Source organism: Phalangium opilio, unplaced genomic scaffold, assembly GCF_054372755.1.
Source record: "Phalangium opilio isolate 3A_F unplaced genomic scaffold, DU_Popi_V2 ptg000079l_1, whole genome shotgun sequence".
NCBI classification, from domain to species: domain Eukaryota; kingdom Metazoa; phylum Arthropoda; class Arachnida; order Opiliones; family Phalangiidae; genus Phalangium; species Phalangium opilio.
In genome coordinates this window covers 399,030-415,442 of record NW_028324187.1, presented here as the reverse complement: position 1 = coordinate 415,442, position 16,413 = coordinate 399,030, and the positions used below count along the sequence as shown (strand labels likewise).

The 16,413-nt window shown below is 36.6% G+C and overlaps 1 protein-coding gene across 3 annotated transcripts in view; it reads right to left on the bottom strand.

Moving 5' to 3' along the window:
• The window catches only part of LOC149654004 (uncharacterized), a 60,841-nt gene extending 46,859 nt beyond the window's left edge, over positions 1-13,982 (bottom strand). For all 3 annotated transcript variants that reach the window (XM_089845346.1, XM_089845347.1, XM_089845348.1), the window contains exon 1: positions 13,510-13,982. In XM_089845346.1, the coding sequence (XP_089701472.1) occupies positions 13,510-13,532 (23 nt within the window). In that variant the 5' untranslated portion in view covers positions 13,533-13,982. The remainder of the gene's footprint in view (positions 1-13,509) is intronic.
• Between the last annotated feature and the right edge of the window lie 2,431 nt (positions 13,983-16,413).

Genomic DNA, 16,413 nt, shown 5'->3' with positions numbered 1-16,413 from the left:
AAATGCTCTAAGCTTAACCCTATACCTAAAAAAACACCCCTACTTCCTTGGACAGTGAGAGGGACTCTCTCTCTCCTAATAACCTTTAACCTCAAACATATATCTTAAGTTAGGGTTAGATAAATAGATGGTTGACCAACAACAAACAACTTGACCTAAGCCTTACACCAATCGTATGTAAACAGGAACGACATTTACGACTTAACCCCTAACATCCCGATTGTAATAACCACATCGCGATAGATGAAAAGTTATATCTAGTTTATTAGGGAGAAGGTATAAATTTGTCACATTCCCAGCTTTATCTCCAGTCCAACGTAGGTCCGGAGTTAATCCACGCCTCTAAATTACAACCAGCAGCATCTCATTGGTTCTTGAAAACGCACGTCAGCGAGATGCGAATGACGAAAATTACAGTCATATTTTCCGACTGAGGAGAGGCTTCGAAATAGCCCGGCCTCCTCTTACATCCCCCTTGTATTTTGAAAGGGGAACTAAGACTATGGCGCGCGAATACTTAGGCATCTTATACCTTCTCCCTAATAAACTAGATATCACTTCTTGGTTAGGGTTAGAATAATACATGCAACAATGGTTCAGCAACAACAAACAACTTGACCTAAGCCTTGCACCAATCGTACGTAAACACGACATCTACGACTTCACTTAACCCTAACCATCTTAAACCCGCTTCTAACAACCGCATCGCGATAGATGAAAATTTCTTGGGATAGACTGAGTTATTTTAACACCGAAAAGAAAAAAAAAAGCAGACCCAATTTGATGGGACGAGTGGATCCAGCCTGATAGAAAATGACCTTTTCGAGACATAAAAATCCTTCAAGACCATCACGGTCTATCATTTTGGCACGTGCTTCAACACACAAAAGACTTCTTCTATAACGGACAGATGCGAAGCCAGTAAAAAAAGGCTTAGGAAACCCAAACCCAAACCCTAGGAGACCAATATATTTCTACAAATGCAACAAAATCCAATAGCGCACGCGGTCAAATCCTACGGAGGATCTCAGCGAAATTATATTTTTAAACTTTTATAATACCTTTTTTTATTACATTAAAGTTCAAATATTACGGGGGTTGACCCATTTAAGTTATATACTAAAAGTTGTTAAAATAAATCCATAACGTAAAGTTCAATAATGATAAGCAATTTAAATAGCGAAAGCGGTTTTATTCGCTCTGCTCTGCTCTGCAAGGAGTGAACGGTTATCTACGATTTAAATTGCTCATTGTTTAGTGGAAATGTATCAATAAAATTTGTATAAAGTAACTAAATAAAAGAGTCATAAATAAAAAGAACGATCCTATAAAATTGTTGCCATAGGTAGTGATAGGGGAGGAGCTACATGGACGTGACGTCAATATTGGTGGTCTATATTGTATGCCCTGAGCTGACGATTTCCAATATGGTCGCCAAAACCACGGTAAGAGATAAGAATAAGAGTGTGACGTCACGAGAAAGTTCGTAGTAGCAGACTATAGGGAGGTAACAGTTCTGACCCTGAAACGTCACACCCTTCTATCTCTTACTGGAGTTTCATCCCCACTAACGGTTGGAAACAGTATTCTACGCGCAAAAATGCCAAACAGATGGGGGGCTGCGTGACGTCAGACTATCTCTTCCCCGTATCCAGTTGCTAGCTCTATATAGCGAAGAAGCGGAACCAATAGGATCCACCCAAAACTGACAGTTTGTTCGGGTTTAAAAAGAAACTAATTATCATTTTCAGCAAGACTTAAGCCTAATATTGCATTAATTATTAAGAAAATTCATGTCCTAAGCTAAGCCTAATGTTTGTTTGTTTCTCTTCTAATTCCATTAATCTCCATCCAATTAAACTTCTCATTTAAATTAAATTGACACAAAATAAGATAGGTGGTTTTGGCTTTCAAACGCGACACACTCGTGAAGGAGGAGGGAGAGATTCAACGCGATAGATTATGAAGAAGGTGGAAGACTGCAAGTAGAGCGAGGCACGAAAAAGAGGAAAGTTCAACAACCGTTTCAAAAGATGATCGACTTTCATCTACAAGTCCCTCCCTTCCATATTGTAAACTCTCCTTGCACGAGTCGCCACCATCTTCCGCGGGCTCCTTCCCTTCAGCAGCTAGGACTCAAGGAGCAAAGAGGTTTTCTTATACTAAGGGATGACGGTACACGTACCGGAGAATATTGTCTTGAAACGAAATCGTATATCGACTTCAAAATGATGTTTTCATACAATAGAACATCTTGATGTAACCAAGAAGTAATATCTAATATCTAGTTTATTAGAGAGAAGGTATAAATTCGCCCCACATTTCCCGCTTTATCTCCAGTCCAAACGTATAGTAGGTCCGGAGTTAATCCCCTCCCCTAAATTACAACCATCATTTCAATGGTTGTTGAAAACTCAAGTCAGCGCGACGTGAATGACGAAAATTACGTATTCTCCGACTGAGGAGAGGCGAAATAGCCCGGCCCCCTTTTACGTCCCCCTTGCATTTTGAAAGGGGGTCTGGGACTATGGCGCGCGAATACTTAGGCAACTTATACCTTCTCCCTAATAAACTAGATATCACTTCTTGATGTAACTAAGAGAGGGAAAGACAACGGGGGTTAAAACTCTGCCCTCCATCTCTCTTTTTGGCGCCTGCGCTGTAGCATTGGCTAAATGAGAGTCTGCAGACGCTTAGTAGGGGAGATTTTCACCCCTCTTAGTGAAAACCATCACACCGCACTATAAATATTCATGGAGAAATTTTAAAAATAAATTCACGCTTTCTAACTTTCTAGTTGTCACCTAATGCCGAAAAGATCTTCAACATTTTTTATTTATTTTTAAGGTTCCGTGAGTTCTCGAATTTCTATCCGTGCATTAGAAGGTGCGTGCTTAGGGTAAAGAACAATTAAACCCTGGAACAACGGCGACAAAGAAGAAATTAGAATTTTGTTCGTTGGCTCGAAATTGTCACGCGTTAAATGTCGCGCGAACAAATTGGTTCGAAAAATGGGAGGAATTTTTATCGACGAGTTTTAAGTTGTCGTGGGTGCGTGATTCAAATAACTTTTGAAAGAAACTTTAACAATTAACAAAGCTTCCTTTAAAAAACAAAGATCAGTAGTTATTTAAGCTAACTTTAGTGCGTTTCGAAACGTACCTACGGCTATAACGACACCTGGCGACGCTTTTATGGTGTAGCTTTAGACGTAATGCAATTTTTTAGACATATAGAGAGCTCTTTTGGGAGAGGAGCTAAGATATGTGAGATAACTTACACCGCCATATTGGTGGGTTCATTGCATAAGGAAAGATGAAACCCACCAATATGGCTGCCAAAACCGTGGTAGGACTTAGGAGTGCGTGGCGTACTACGCAGCCAACTGAAATTTACTCTATACGCCACGCAACACTTAAAACTCGCTTGTCACTTGTGTGTAGTAAGCTTAAGATTTGAAATAAATTATTCGAAATTTAGTCTTAGACATGGGGTAGTTAGAGGCAGCACTTTACGCAACGAATTGTTATCTAAAATTCTTCACAACCAATGAAAAGTTTTTAAAGTTAGGTTTGAACGGGTATTTCTTCTGACAAATCATGTAGCTGAGTTTAGACGGGATTTTTCCACTAAAATCGTGACTATATAACCTTTGTACGAAAAAAGAAAAAATCCCTTAAACTTTACAAAAATCACCGAATAAAATAAAAAGAACTTCGGGTTTTTTTTTCTTTTATAAAGGTTTCTTCATAAAACCAAATTTGGTGGGGGCGATGGAGGGGGGGGCGTAAAGGTATGACGCAATATTGCCAAAGAAACCCTTGATAATTCTAATAAAACAATTTTTATAATCATAAACGCAACCATGAGATCTAGGTTGAATAGTTGTCAATCAATACCACAAAGAAAAACATGAAATAAACACCATTTTAAGCCTAAATAATTCCATACTAATTAGTACGTTTCAATTTGTATTTAGTATAGTAATAAAAAAAAACATGTGCGCATGTACACAACCTAATAAGATGTACGAGAGAGAACACAAGGTCGTCTGAGATTCTCCATAAAACTCAGATATAATTAGGCTTTTCAGCCCAAGACGTTTGGAGTCTATTAAAATATACATACAGGCCAATGTCAAGGAGATCGTTTTTTTTTCTCCTTTCCTCCTCTCTACTAAAATCTAAATTATTTGCCCGGGATTGGGGAAAAGGACCTTGGAGGCCCAGGCTGCGTGGCAAAATGTATTTTGTTATAATTGCAAAATGGGACACACGTGCCTACCTACACTCCTCATGACTGGCTGGCTGGCTACGTTCTGTCTGTAGAAGCCCCTCGGGGGTCAAATAAAATGAACGCCTATAATCTACATTATTACATATAGTTAAGTAATAACTAGAAACCATTGAGTATCGAGCTAAAATACAAATTATACTTCTGTCGAAACGAACGAAAGTAAAACGATATACGCGCTTTATTATTAATAATAATAACCAAGAAAAATTATGATTATGTAATATCAGAAGGGGATAATAGAAGAAGGATGACACTCTGTATCCTCTTAATACTTTAGTTATGTAATATGATTCTTCCATTGTTCATGCACCTTTTTGTTTCCTTTGTTCTCCCGCTCATCAAACTTCAGATGGGCATCGCATACTCCGTGCTAGGGTGAATTCCATTACTGTTTGGTATTTACTAAATCCCCAGCAATCAATCAATCAATCAATCCACAAACCTTGATTGTCTTGACGTGGGACAAAAACGCATAATCGCAAACATGCGCCTTGGCAAATAGTTAAGCGTTAATAGAGTATAATGATGAGGGAACTATTTATCGCGTATGTGATCAGGTTTAGTATAACCTTGCTATAATAAATGTAAGATGATTTTGAGAAGACTCGTGTTACAATTACACACCCAGCTTTGTGGTATGTACAATTCTCTCGAAGAGAAGTATTATATACTTCTGATTATATTATTAGTTCAAAATATATCCTCATTAACCTTAAGAACATATTGATGAACAATCACTTTAGTTTCTATTCAGGGTTCGTACGAAATTTTTACATTTCAAATCCCCGACTTTTCCAGGTTATCCCTGACAAAAATTTTGGCAATATCCCTGACCACTTTTAAGGTCTTTACCAGAGCCCACTTCATCACACCTATCTCATATTTAGTATTTCTCGAAGCATAGCTTAATATACCAAACGAAATCCCTGACTTTTAAGGAAAAACTTTTAAATCCCTGACTTATTCCCCTAATTTTCATATCCCTGACTTATCCAGGTTTTCCAGGTTATCCAGGTTCCGTACGAACCCTGCTATTGATTTTCTAGCAACACACACACACAAATAAACAAACACACAGTTCCAAGTATAAACTAAATAATTGTAATATAACTATATAAAACAGTAGCTATAAAAGAAGGACCACCACCGGCCACAGTACCACTAAAACCTTTTTAATTCTCGATTGAGGTTAGAAACCTAGGTGTAGTCCTGATTTGTTTATAATAATATTAACGCGGCGTCAGTCCCATGATTTTCTTTCTAAAATTTCTAGGCTTGACCTGCTGGCCTATTTTTCTTTCCCTCGCCTAGTCACTTTCATTGAATTTAGTTTCTTAAAAACTCAAAAGAGAAAAATTTTGTAAACAATTTTTTTCTCCATTCACTCCAAAAAAACCTTTTATCACGAAATAATATCCAGAAAATGTTTTTTAAAAACTTTTGCAAAAATCGGCAGGAATTGTATCTCAAACTTGGTGAGTACTTTCCAGTTGAATAGAAATTGCGAAAAAGGTGAAGTTTAGGCACGGATTGATACATTAACGGTTAATCCTAATTGCATGCACCACCTACAATTTGTAGTAACTTCGGTTCAATAAAAGATACGGGCAAGAAGCGATATCTAGTTTATTAGGGAGAAGGTATAAATTCACCACATTTCTAGCTTTATCTCCAGTCCAAACGTAGGTCCGGAGTTAATCCCCGCCTCTAAATTACAACCAGCATCTCATTGATTCTTGAAAACTCACGTCAGCTCGACCCGAATGACGAAAATTACAGTCATATTTTCCGACTGAGGAGAGGCGAAATAGCCCGGCCTCCTTTTACATCCCCCCCTTGTATTTTGAAATGGGGACTGGGACTATGGGGCGCGAATACTTAGGCATCTTATACCTTCTCCCTAATATACTAGATATCGCTTCTTGGTTAGGGTAATCCCTTTTGAGTATCTTGTAGGTCTAATGATCCCTAATAGAGTGGTACTAAGACTGTAGGAGTTACGGGGGCGTGACGTCAATATTGGTATAGTCTAAAACTCTAAATTGTATGCCCTGAGATGAAGACTTCAAATATGGTCGTAAAAACCGACGTAAGAGATATTAATGTGACGTCAAGAGAAGGTTCGTAGTAGCAGACTATACTAGGGGTTACAACAATAAAGGATCGAATAATTAAGTCAAAAATATCAAAGATATCGCTGTTGCGACCATAAATACAAAATATGGAAAAGTTCTTATTTAATTAACCTATTGTGCAAAAAAATAGAGATACGTTTGAAGTCTTTAGGGAGACATTTAAAGTAAAATAATTACTACATATTCCCCAACTTCAAAAGAAGGATACTAACATCGAGTAACGAAGTACCTTTTCTAAAAATATACCCGGTTATAAATTAATAATCTTCAAACCCCTATAGATCAAAATTTCAACATCGAAGATGAAAATCATGAAACATACCCCCTATAGTGCGGGCATTACGAAATTTGAACCGAGAGGCTCGTCACTCAAAAGTTTACTTTAAAACTCTCCCAAAGGTTTAAAATGATTAAACGTAACCCGCCATCGATGTACAGTGATTATCCCCTCAATTCTACAATATTTATAGCGATTTGCAATAAAGTATATAGGCCTATACAGGGTGTTTCTGATAAGTCTGCATGGCATAAATTAAGGTGGGTGTTCTTTGGGTGCACGATTTTGAGTAGAAAATGTTCTGTACTTCTATCTCCATTTTGGTTGACCTAAGGGACACCATTTTCAAGTTATGATTGTTAAGAGTATTTTACGGATGACCCCTTAAATTTCATTAAGAAACTAAAAGTTAATGATTTCTAATTTAATTAAAGGCCGACTTCCAGCGAAAAGGGTTCTAGCGAACTGAAAACCTAGCATCGAGACCAAGAATGAAGCGACCGTGCCGATTTTCGAATCCCCGCTGGGTCAAAAGTTGGAAGGGTTCTCGCTAACTGAAAGCCGTACAATGTGGTTCTAGCGAACTGAAGATGAATGGCACGGTCGCTCCATTGTTAGTCTCGATGCTCGGTTTTCAGTTCGCTAGAACTCTTTTCGATGGAAGTCGGCCTTTAAGGGATCATCCCTAAAACACCCATCATAACTCGAAAACAGTGTCCCTTAGGGCAATCAAAATGGAGATAGAAGTTATACATTTTCGACTCAAAATCGGATCACCCAAAGAACATCCCCCTTAATTTATGCTATGGAGACTAATCAAAGAGAAACACCTTGTATATTGGGTTCCAATCATCCAGTACCCCTCTTGTAATATAATTCTTCCCCCCTAAATTAAAATGAAATCAAATGAAATGAAATGAAATGAAAAAGATTAAAAATTTATATATATATATATATATATATATATATATATATATATACTACAGGTTCTTGACCTATAAAATTTGTCGTGTAAAAAAAGATATAATATTCATGATGTTCTTTACTTCTATCTATCCGTCTACCATCACCAGATCATTTTAAAAAATTTATACACTTGGTAAATTAAATTTCTTGATAAGTTATCCCACCATATATAAGATTGCGTCAAAACTATTATCGTATATATAGAGCTGTTAAAATGATACGAGATGTTAGAGTAGATGAAAAATGATTTACCTTATAGACGAGAGAGGTGGTATAGATTAAATTTACAGCTGTTAAATAATTTTTCAAGGATAGCAGGAAAATTATAACATCTTATACACTACTAGCTATAGAGTTGTTGTAGTCGTATACACAACACACAGTCTCATTGCGTAAACTAGGGTATGGGTACTATTTTTCCTGTATAGGGGAAAAACATGGCGCATGCATTCAGAATTATAAGCTAGACTACAACCGCAACCAACTAACTAACTAACTAACTATGGCGCATTCGTTAGAATGAAATTTCAGCCGGAGTTACACCATTACTTTCGTATGCTACATTTCCTCTCTAAAATAATAGTTTCGACCAAATTGATTTTATGTCTATTCTGAAACTTAATTGTAGATAAGTTCCGATGTTTTCTCAGGGTTGATTTGCTTACAAGACTTTCAGGTTCAAACTCCCTGACTTGCCCAGCATGTTTTCTTTAACTATTGATGGTGATTTTCCCTGAACAGGGTTGCCATAGAATTTTCAGAACCAAATTCCCTGACTTTTCCATTTTTCCCTGACCTTTTTCTAAGATTTTCCCTGACCTTTTTCTAAGATTTTCCCTGACCTTTTTTTAAGATTTTCCCTGACCTTTTAGGGTAAAAGTGTAAATTTTTAAAGCACGTTTAATTAAATAAACTCTCTGCATTAAGTTTTCCAATGTATTTGTTGCACCAAAATGATTAAGAAGCATTTTAACTATAAATAACAGTCTAGCAGATTATTTTAGAGAGCATTTACTTTCTAGACATTTTTAAGGATTGCTCTAGAGTTTTCTGTGTTAAGAGAGAGGATGAGGAGGAACTTTCATTAATCTTTCAATAAAGACTTATCCCCAGAAATTTTACCCACTAAAATCAAATTCCCTGACTTTGCTAAAACTTTAAAAATTCCCTGACTTTTTTGGCTCATTTCTAAATTCCCGTGGCAACCCTGCTGAATGACCCTTTGAGGGCAAAGGTTATCATTGCTAAAGGTCACCTTTTCAGCGTATAGTTTTAAAACATTTACTACGATATAATCTTGCATAAACCTAAGAAATATCCAAGCTTGAAACCAAATTCCCCGTCTTCACCTTCATCTTCACGCCCCATTTCAAAATTCCCTGCCTGTTCCAGGTTTCCCCGACTTTTCCAACTTTTCCCCGACTTTTCCAAGCTTTCCCTCAACTTTTCCCTGACCTCTGGCATCCCTTTTTCCCCCCGCTAAGAACTCTTGGACGGAGTTCGTTACTTTAAAATTAACGAGATCGGACTTAATTACTTTGCAATAATTACGAATTTATACAGTAATAAATATCGCCAATATCTATCTTTGCAGTTAGCGAACGCCATGTTAGTATTTGTCAAGGCCGTACAGCGTTCGCCTCCCTTATCTATTGGAGAACTTTATTATAGGAAGAAAAAAACAACCAGTAATATACGAAAACCTAACTACGGTTTCAACTTTACTTACAACAAATCTTCCATTACATAAAAATCGACTGCCTATACATTTCTATAGGGAAAAAAATTAAATAAAACATCTGTTCTTGATTCAAATATACAAGGGACATTTATTTCTTTTTCTGTCAAATGCACAAACTTTCAGGTAGACAGTCCCAATTTTCAATGATAATTTCGCTGCATATAGACGAATGGCACCCCATGTTATTTCCCCTTAGAGCTTAACCAGGGTTCATACAACTTTTAGAAAACAAATTTCCCTGAGATTTCCAGGTTTTTCCCGTATATGGAGCTATGGAGCAAATGTTAACGAAGGAGGGGGGGGGGGACAAATATGACTATTACATAATCAAAGGACATCCCAGTATCCCTAATATAACCAGAGTTACGAGCCTCCAAAGTATAGTGTAATTTTAATCCTATGGAGGGTATGTTTATGAACATTTTGCTTAATTACTCGGCCCCTGTTTGACGCAAATTTCCCTGATATCCCTGAATTTTACTAAAAATTCGAAATCTCCCCGAGGTTTTTGTCAACTATTTATTTCCCTGATTTTTCCAGGTTTGTATGAACCCTATTAACACAGTCGAACCTAGGGGGCTACCATTACTCTATTGTTTGGCGTCAATTTTTTGAAATATATACATGGTTTACATACTAGGAGAATTCATACCATTTACACAAGGAGGCCTGGCTTTAGACTCAACTTATGAGTCAGGTCTCCTTGTTAAAAACGTGAAGCCCGGCCTCCCTGTGTAAATGATACGAATCCTCCTAGTCTGTATGTATATACAATGCATAAGATTTTTATATACATATTTACAGAAGTCTTGGCTAATTTCAATGGACTTCTGATACAATATTTTAATATATCGTAGGCGTTTATGTAATGTATCTTTGAGAAAGTGGGTTTGTTTGATTGCATGTTTGTTCTTTAGGCACAGTCACAGTTCGTTACCGAATTTTGACAAAATTGCATGGTCGATACTCGATATTACTAAGACTAGGGGGAGGGGCTAATTAGAACCACTTGGTGGTGGTTTGGTGGGGTTTAGTTCTTCTCAAGATTGGGGCGGGGGTGAATCCCTAGTCACAAAGACGGTTAGGGAGTCTACAGTGTTCGGACGAAAATCCCTAACTTTTCCCTGACCAAATTTTTTTTTCAAATATCCCTGACCATTTTAATTAAAGTGCACTTCATAATTACACCTAGCTCATATTTAGCATTGTTCGAAGCATCATGGTTTGAAACACCCAATGAAATCCCCGAATTATCCCTGATTTTGTTGGGAAAAAAGTTTAAACCTCTGACCTTTCCCCGCGTTTCCAAAACTCCGCCTTATCAAGGTTCTGTATATAACCCTTGAAAATCCTTCCCGGTTTCTAGTCTTAAACCACAAAGATTAAGGAGGATGGAGTGGAAAGAAATGATTAAGAATATTGTGGCAGTCAATTAGAGTGACGAACACGTACAAAAACAAAGAGAAGTTCCTTTAGCCCTTTTCTAACCTTAAATTTACCTTAAAAGTCATAACCACAAAATCATACGAGTGTGGAGAGGAGATGAAGAGAACATTTGGTGTACTGTTTGATAACAAAAGATCATGCGGAATTCATAGACCATGAAACAGGAAATACAAATACCAAAAAAAAAAAATAAAAAAATAAAATAAATTTTCTTAAGTGCGCCTGATAATATATTTATTTTTATGTGAGAAAAATATTATATTTTACTGTTTGCCATATTTATATTTCTTTACATTGGAAATTGTTTTTTTTTTTAAGTTTATAAACTGAAGTACCGTTCTCAAGAAAACCCCTTCTAAACCATATTACGGATCACGTCGTGAGCCTCACGATGTTATTTGTGTATTTTAAATCGAATTGAAATTGAGTTTATTTTTGAATCCTGTATTTTATTAATAACAAAGATATATAGCTCTACTTCTCCCATTTACCAACGACACCCAATACTCCTAATTGTAATTACAACAATCAGGGCTCGTGTAATTAATTAATTAATTAAATAAATTATTAACCGTTTATAAATTAAAATTTCAATCCACCACAAAGAAAGCTATGGACCCCCTCTCCCGAACTAAAGGATGGGGGGGGTAAATCACCCCCTCTAAGGGGGAACCGGGCCCTAAAGTTTGGTTTTATGACAGGTGATAATATTTTTCCCTGGCCTTACAGATTACAAAAGAGTAAAGAGACCCATTTATCCTCTAAGACTTTCCAATTCAAACAAGCAATAGGGGAATCCCAAACCCAAAACCCCTGCCGTTTTGAAATTTATACTAAATATGTTATCGTTTTTGGACACTCCATTCAAACAAAAATAAAAAAATGTATTTTTAACTTTTACGTGACCTTGAAAAGGTTACAATCATTGTACAAATAAGATCTAAAGGTCAGGATGGATGAATGCGATTGTAGCTTATCTCTTTATGTAAATTTTTAAAATTTAACTCGAATTTTCTTTAGAAAAACAACAACCCAAGGATTTTTTACTCTATGTGGCAACCAATGTTCAATTTTAATTTTCCCTATTCAAAATAATTCTTTTTTTTTCTGTCTAAATTATCTAAGCCTAGTTTCGATTTGACCTAGACCCAAAACATTAATAAAATTTAATCCCTCTATATATATGAATAATAATTAAAATGTATTACAAAATGATAAATATAATTAACGCCATAGGGCTTCGTATTAAACGCTAGAATAATTTTTATGGCCTATTGGTTATTATATATTTGTAATAAATATAAATATATATATTTTTAGTTTGAAACAATGAACCGCATTAAGCACCTGTTGGACATAACATCCTTCCTTTCCAGGTGTATAGCCAGAAAACTAAAGTTAAATAACCCTGTTATATTTCTGATTTTACTGTCTTACACCCTGTTGGGTGGGGTTTTAGTTAAATTATACTAAACTTGAAATTAAGGCCACTTTAATTTTCAAGAATGATATAAATCTTAACGCGAAATTGGTGACGCAATACCTTGCGAAGTGTTTTCCCCGCAGGTATCCCATGGGATATTGACGTCACACATTTAAACTTTATGAATATTCTAAGAATTAACTAAAATCTTCGTGAAACAATTGAAATTTTTTGGGTAATTTATAGAGGGTTGAAGTGCTGCCATCTTATAAAAAAAGGCCGCCATTGTGGGCTAGCCTACTTAATGAAAATCTTTGGCCTAGATTTTTCCCTCAACGTAAAGAACAGGTTGATTACATGGCTGGCAAAACCTGATAGACATTTTGGAATACCCGAAAAAAAACTGCTTCTACATGGAATTTAGACCATTGGAATTTTTTTCGTGGCATTTTAAACAAATAAATAATAATTAAAAAATAATTAAGAAAAAATTAGGCCCTATTTGGCATGTTTTAATGCAGCCAAGTCATTCTTGTCAAAATGATTTTTTTCTTTTTAAATAATTTCCAAGGAACTAACTAAATAAAACTCAACGTCAAAATGTTTTATCTTTAAATTCCTATTTATCCTAATTGTTTCAGATAAAACCATTTTTAGTTTGATTTCATCAACTATTTTTGTGGTATATGATTCATATGTCTATTTTATTTTTCCCTCAATCATGACTGACTTCCTTGTAACACTTTTCTAGGTTTTTAACTAAGCCTAATTATCATTAAAAAACCATGCAATTACGATAAAATTCCGATTAAAAAAAAATCAAGAATTTCTTGGTGTTAAAATCCAAGGATTACGGGAACGTTACTAAAAGCAACTAAAAATGACAAAACGGGACTCTCGATATTTAAAAGAATGTGACAAGGCTTAGTCGTTAGGACTTGGCAAAGCTACGACGGTCTACGTGGCTAAGGAAAAACGCTATTTTACGGCAAGATAGGTGCGAAAATCTTGATGCAGAAACGTCCTAATATATTAAATTCATATAACCTGATTGAAATTTAGGGTTATTTGGGTCGTTTTAGGTCTATTAATGAGGTAGTTTATGGACGACCCCTTCTCTTTCAAAAAGGATAATGGCCGTCTAATGCAGACGATAAGACGAAAAGTAAGCTCGAAATTATCTTGGCAATAAATCCCAGTAAAATTCGTTAGAAATTAGGCTTACCTATTTGTCGATTGGCTGGACATGATGCGTAGACTATTAGCTAAACATCCTGGCTGCCGGGTGGATTTTTCTTTCGTTTAAATTAAACACCGAATTTAAATACCGCGAACGTCTAGCACTTTTCTACCCGCGAAGACATCTTTTTGTCGGGTGAACCGATTAGGCCTATGCCAGCAGCGGCGGGGTCTCGACCGACCGACTTCCGAAAGAATTGAGCCGCGTAGATTTTTACCTCTGCCCGTTAAGCCGAGGCCTTTCGTCGGTAATTTTCTTAGGGTTTAAATTAACGCCTACATATTACAGTTTACACTTTAAAAGCACCGATAAGTTCGCGTAATTTACCGTAAAATTACAATTATTTTCTTACGCGGCGCGTACTGAAGTAAAAAGGAAGATAAATTTTAACTTAGGCCTTAGACGGATATCGTCCGTCCCTCACCTTACAGCTGGAAGCTTGTTTACTAACTAATCGGGAGATCCAATATTGTAGATCCGTGTATCACTCCGCACGCTCCGTCTCTCAGCTGCCGGACTGATCACCGTGCGCGCGCCGTTACCATGGCGCCAAAATTCAACCGCGTATTTTTTGGCGGGTTTTTTCATAAATCAATAATTTTTCACGCATTATTTTTATAGAAATATAGGAGTTTCTTTATTTTTTAAACAAACCGACTTATTTTCTAGTTAAATTAAAGTCGGGTTAGTAATTTTACCAGCTACTAAGGTAAAAAGCATTAAACTATAACTTAAGCCTAACTCCAAGTCTCGCTACATACACTATTTAGACCTTTGAAAACACCATCAGGTGCATGATAAAACCTGTTGCACTAATATAAACAAGAACATTGCGACCTTTTTGCCGTTACAAGGTGACATTAAATACCTAACTTTCAAAACAATATCAATGCCACTCGTTTATCGTTTCCAAAAGATACCCAAATATACATCTACAATTATATCACTTATAAAATTGCAAAAACGGCCTCCGTACTAAAGCCCGCCCAACTTTTAAAGTCCCAGGACGATTTGAACTATTTGAAAATGAGTAAAAAAATTAAAACCAAGTCAGATTCTTAAGTTCTTCGCCGAGTGAGTCACAAATACTGCGACACTGGCTGTCTTCCAATAAGCCTCTTCAAACCTCAACCCATCCCCGACCATCTAAATCTCTTATGTCGAAAACCAGCGAAAAAACACTGCTTTAAAATTCGGGGAACTTTACAAACTAGGGCCTACAAGAGAAGAATGTCATCCTTACTGTGCCTCGTTGAGGGGTCGGACATTAGACCCGTGTTCCACACGTTTTCTCTACACTCCCAGGCTACCAACAACTTCTGAAACACATTTTTTTCCCTCACAAACGCCAAATTATTTACGACCTTTGACATATTTTTTTTAAAATAGGTCAGTGTTACCATACTAATGGGACATTATGAAATTAATTTATTAAAATAATTTCAAAATGCGTAAAGAATACTAATCAGCGTTAGTTTAAATAAGTAATAAATTTTTCCCCATCCCCCTTTCTTGAACTGGAATTTCAAGTAAGGAGTTCTGTCAGATGATTAAATATTTAGAAAATATAAACAAACATACAGGAACTAAATTAAAATTAATTAAACGGTTTCATCCATATCATTTCATTATGCGCAAAACTGTAAACAGTTTTGGTGAACCCAAACCCCCACAATAATGGCGGGAAATCATCATCGGTATTTTGGCACGTCAATGAACTAAAATGTTTGCGTAATAAAGCTAGAACTCTATTTATAACCCCAACTGGCACCAGGGGGGGGGGGTTGAAATAAATATGTTACAACAAAATCACGGAAAAACAATCTTTTACAAAAACCAAATGAAACTTCTTTCCCCATTATAACAATTATTTGAACAAGAGAGAAAAAATTAAATCATTTAACTACTAGGGACCTACACTACACTACTTATAACTAAAATTAGAATTTTCTCCGATGATACGGGTATTATTATTGAGGTTGGAAGTTGAGCCCCAGGAATAAGACGCTACAGGGAGAGAGAGAATTATTACGTCACATAAACGACTGACGTAGGTAGATCCATGACGTCAATAATTTCGTCTATCGAAGAGAGGAGAATACGCCACCGTAAGGTGCCGCCATCTTTTGGCAGTTTTACTCCTGAGCTTCTATCTCTTCTAAGTAACGATAATTTTCGCGGTTTTTAAGGGGAGGGCTTTTTAGAAATCAAGTATATGGGTGTTTTTTTCCCGCCCATTTTTATCGTCAACAATTTTCTCAAAAGGTTGCAGATTAGGTTAAGGACTAGCAACTTCGAGAACCCATTTAACAGCTGAGAACGTTTTATTTCTTTTTTTTTTGGGAGGGAGGGGGGGGGGGTTACTGTAGTGCACGATCTTTCCCCTAGCAGCTTCGAGAACCCATTTAACAGCTGAGAACGTTTTATTTTTCTTTTTTTTTAGGGGGGGGGGCTGTAGGGCGTTTTACCATCTTCCCCCTCTTTATTCACGGTCGGGTTCCCTGACCTAATGCAAGTCCGCCATCTTGAGTCACTACAAAAGCGCAGCATGTTCCAAGAACTAATATACGTTCTTGATAAAAGTGGACACGCTGTTTTCATTCCAAACCAAGTACAAACACCTGAATTCGACTATTTCAAACAAAACTAACCAGTTTAAGGGACAGTACCTATTCCCCCAGCGACTTTCTAGGGATAAAAGGTAACACTAGGAGGGTCCAGGTGCACACACACATACACACACAAAGAAAAAAAATATAGAATACCTACCGCAGTGTCAAAGATTGTAAAAATTACCTTTCTTTCCTCCCAAGATAGGGGGAGTCCTCTCGGACGGGTTGTTGTCAATCTCAAAACTAAAATGGACGAAAAATTCGTCTTCAACTACCA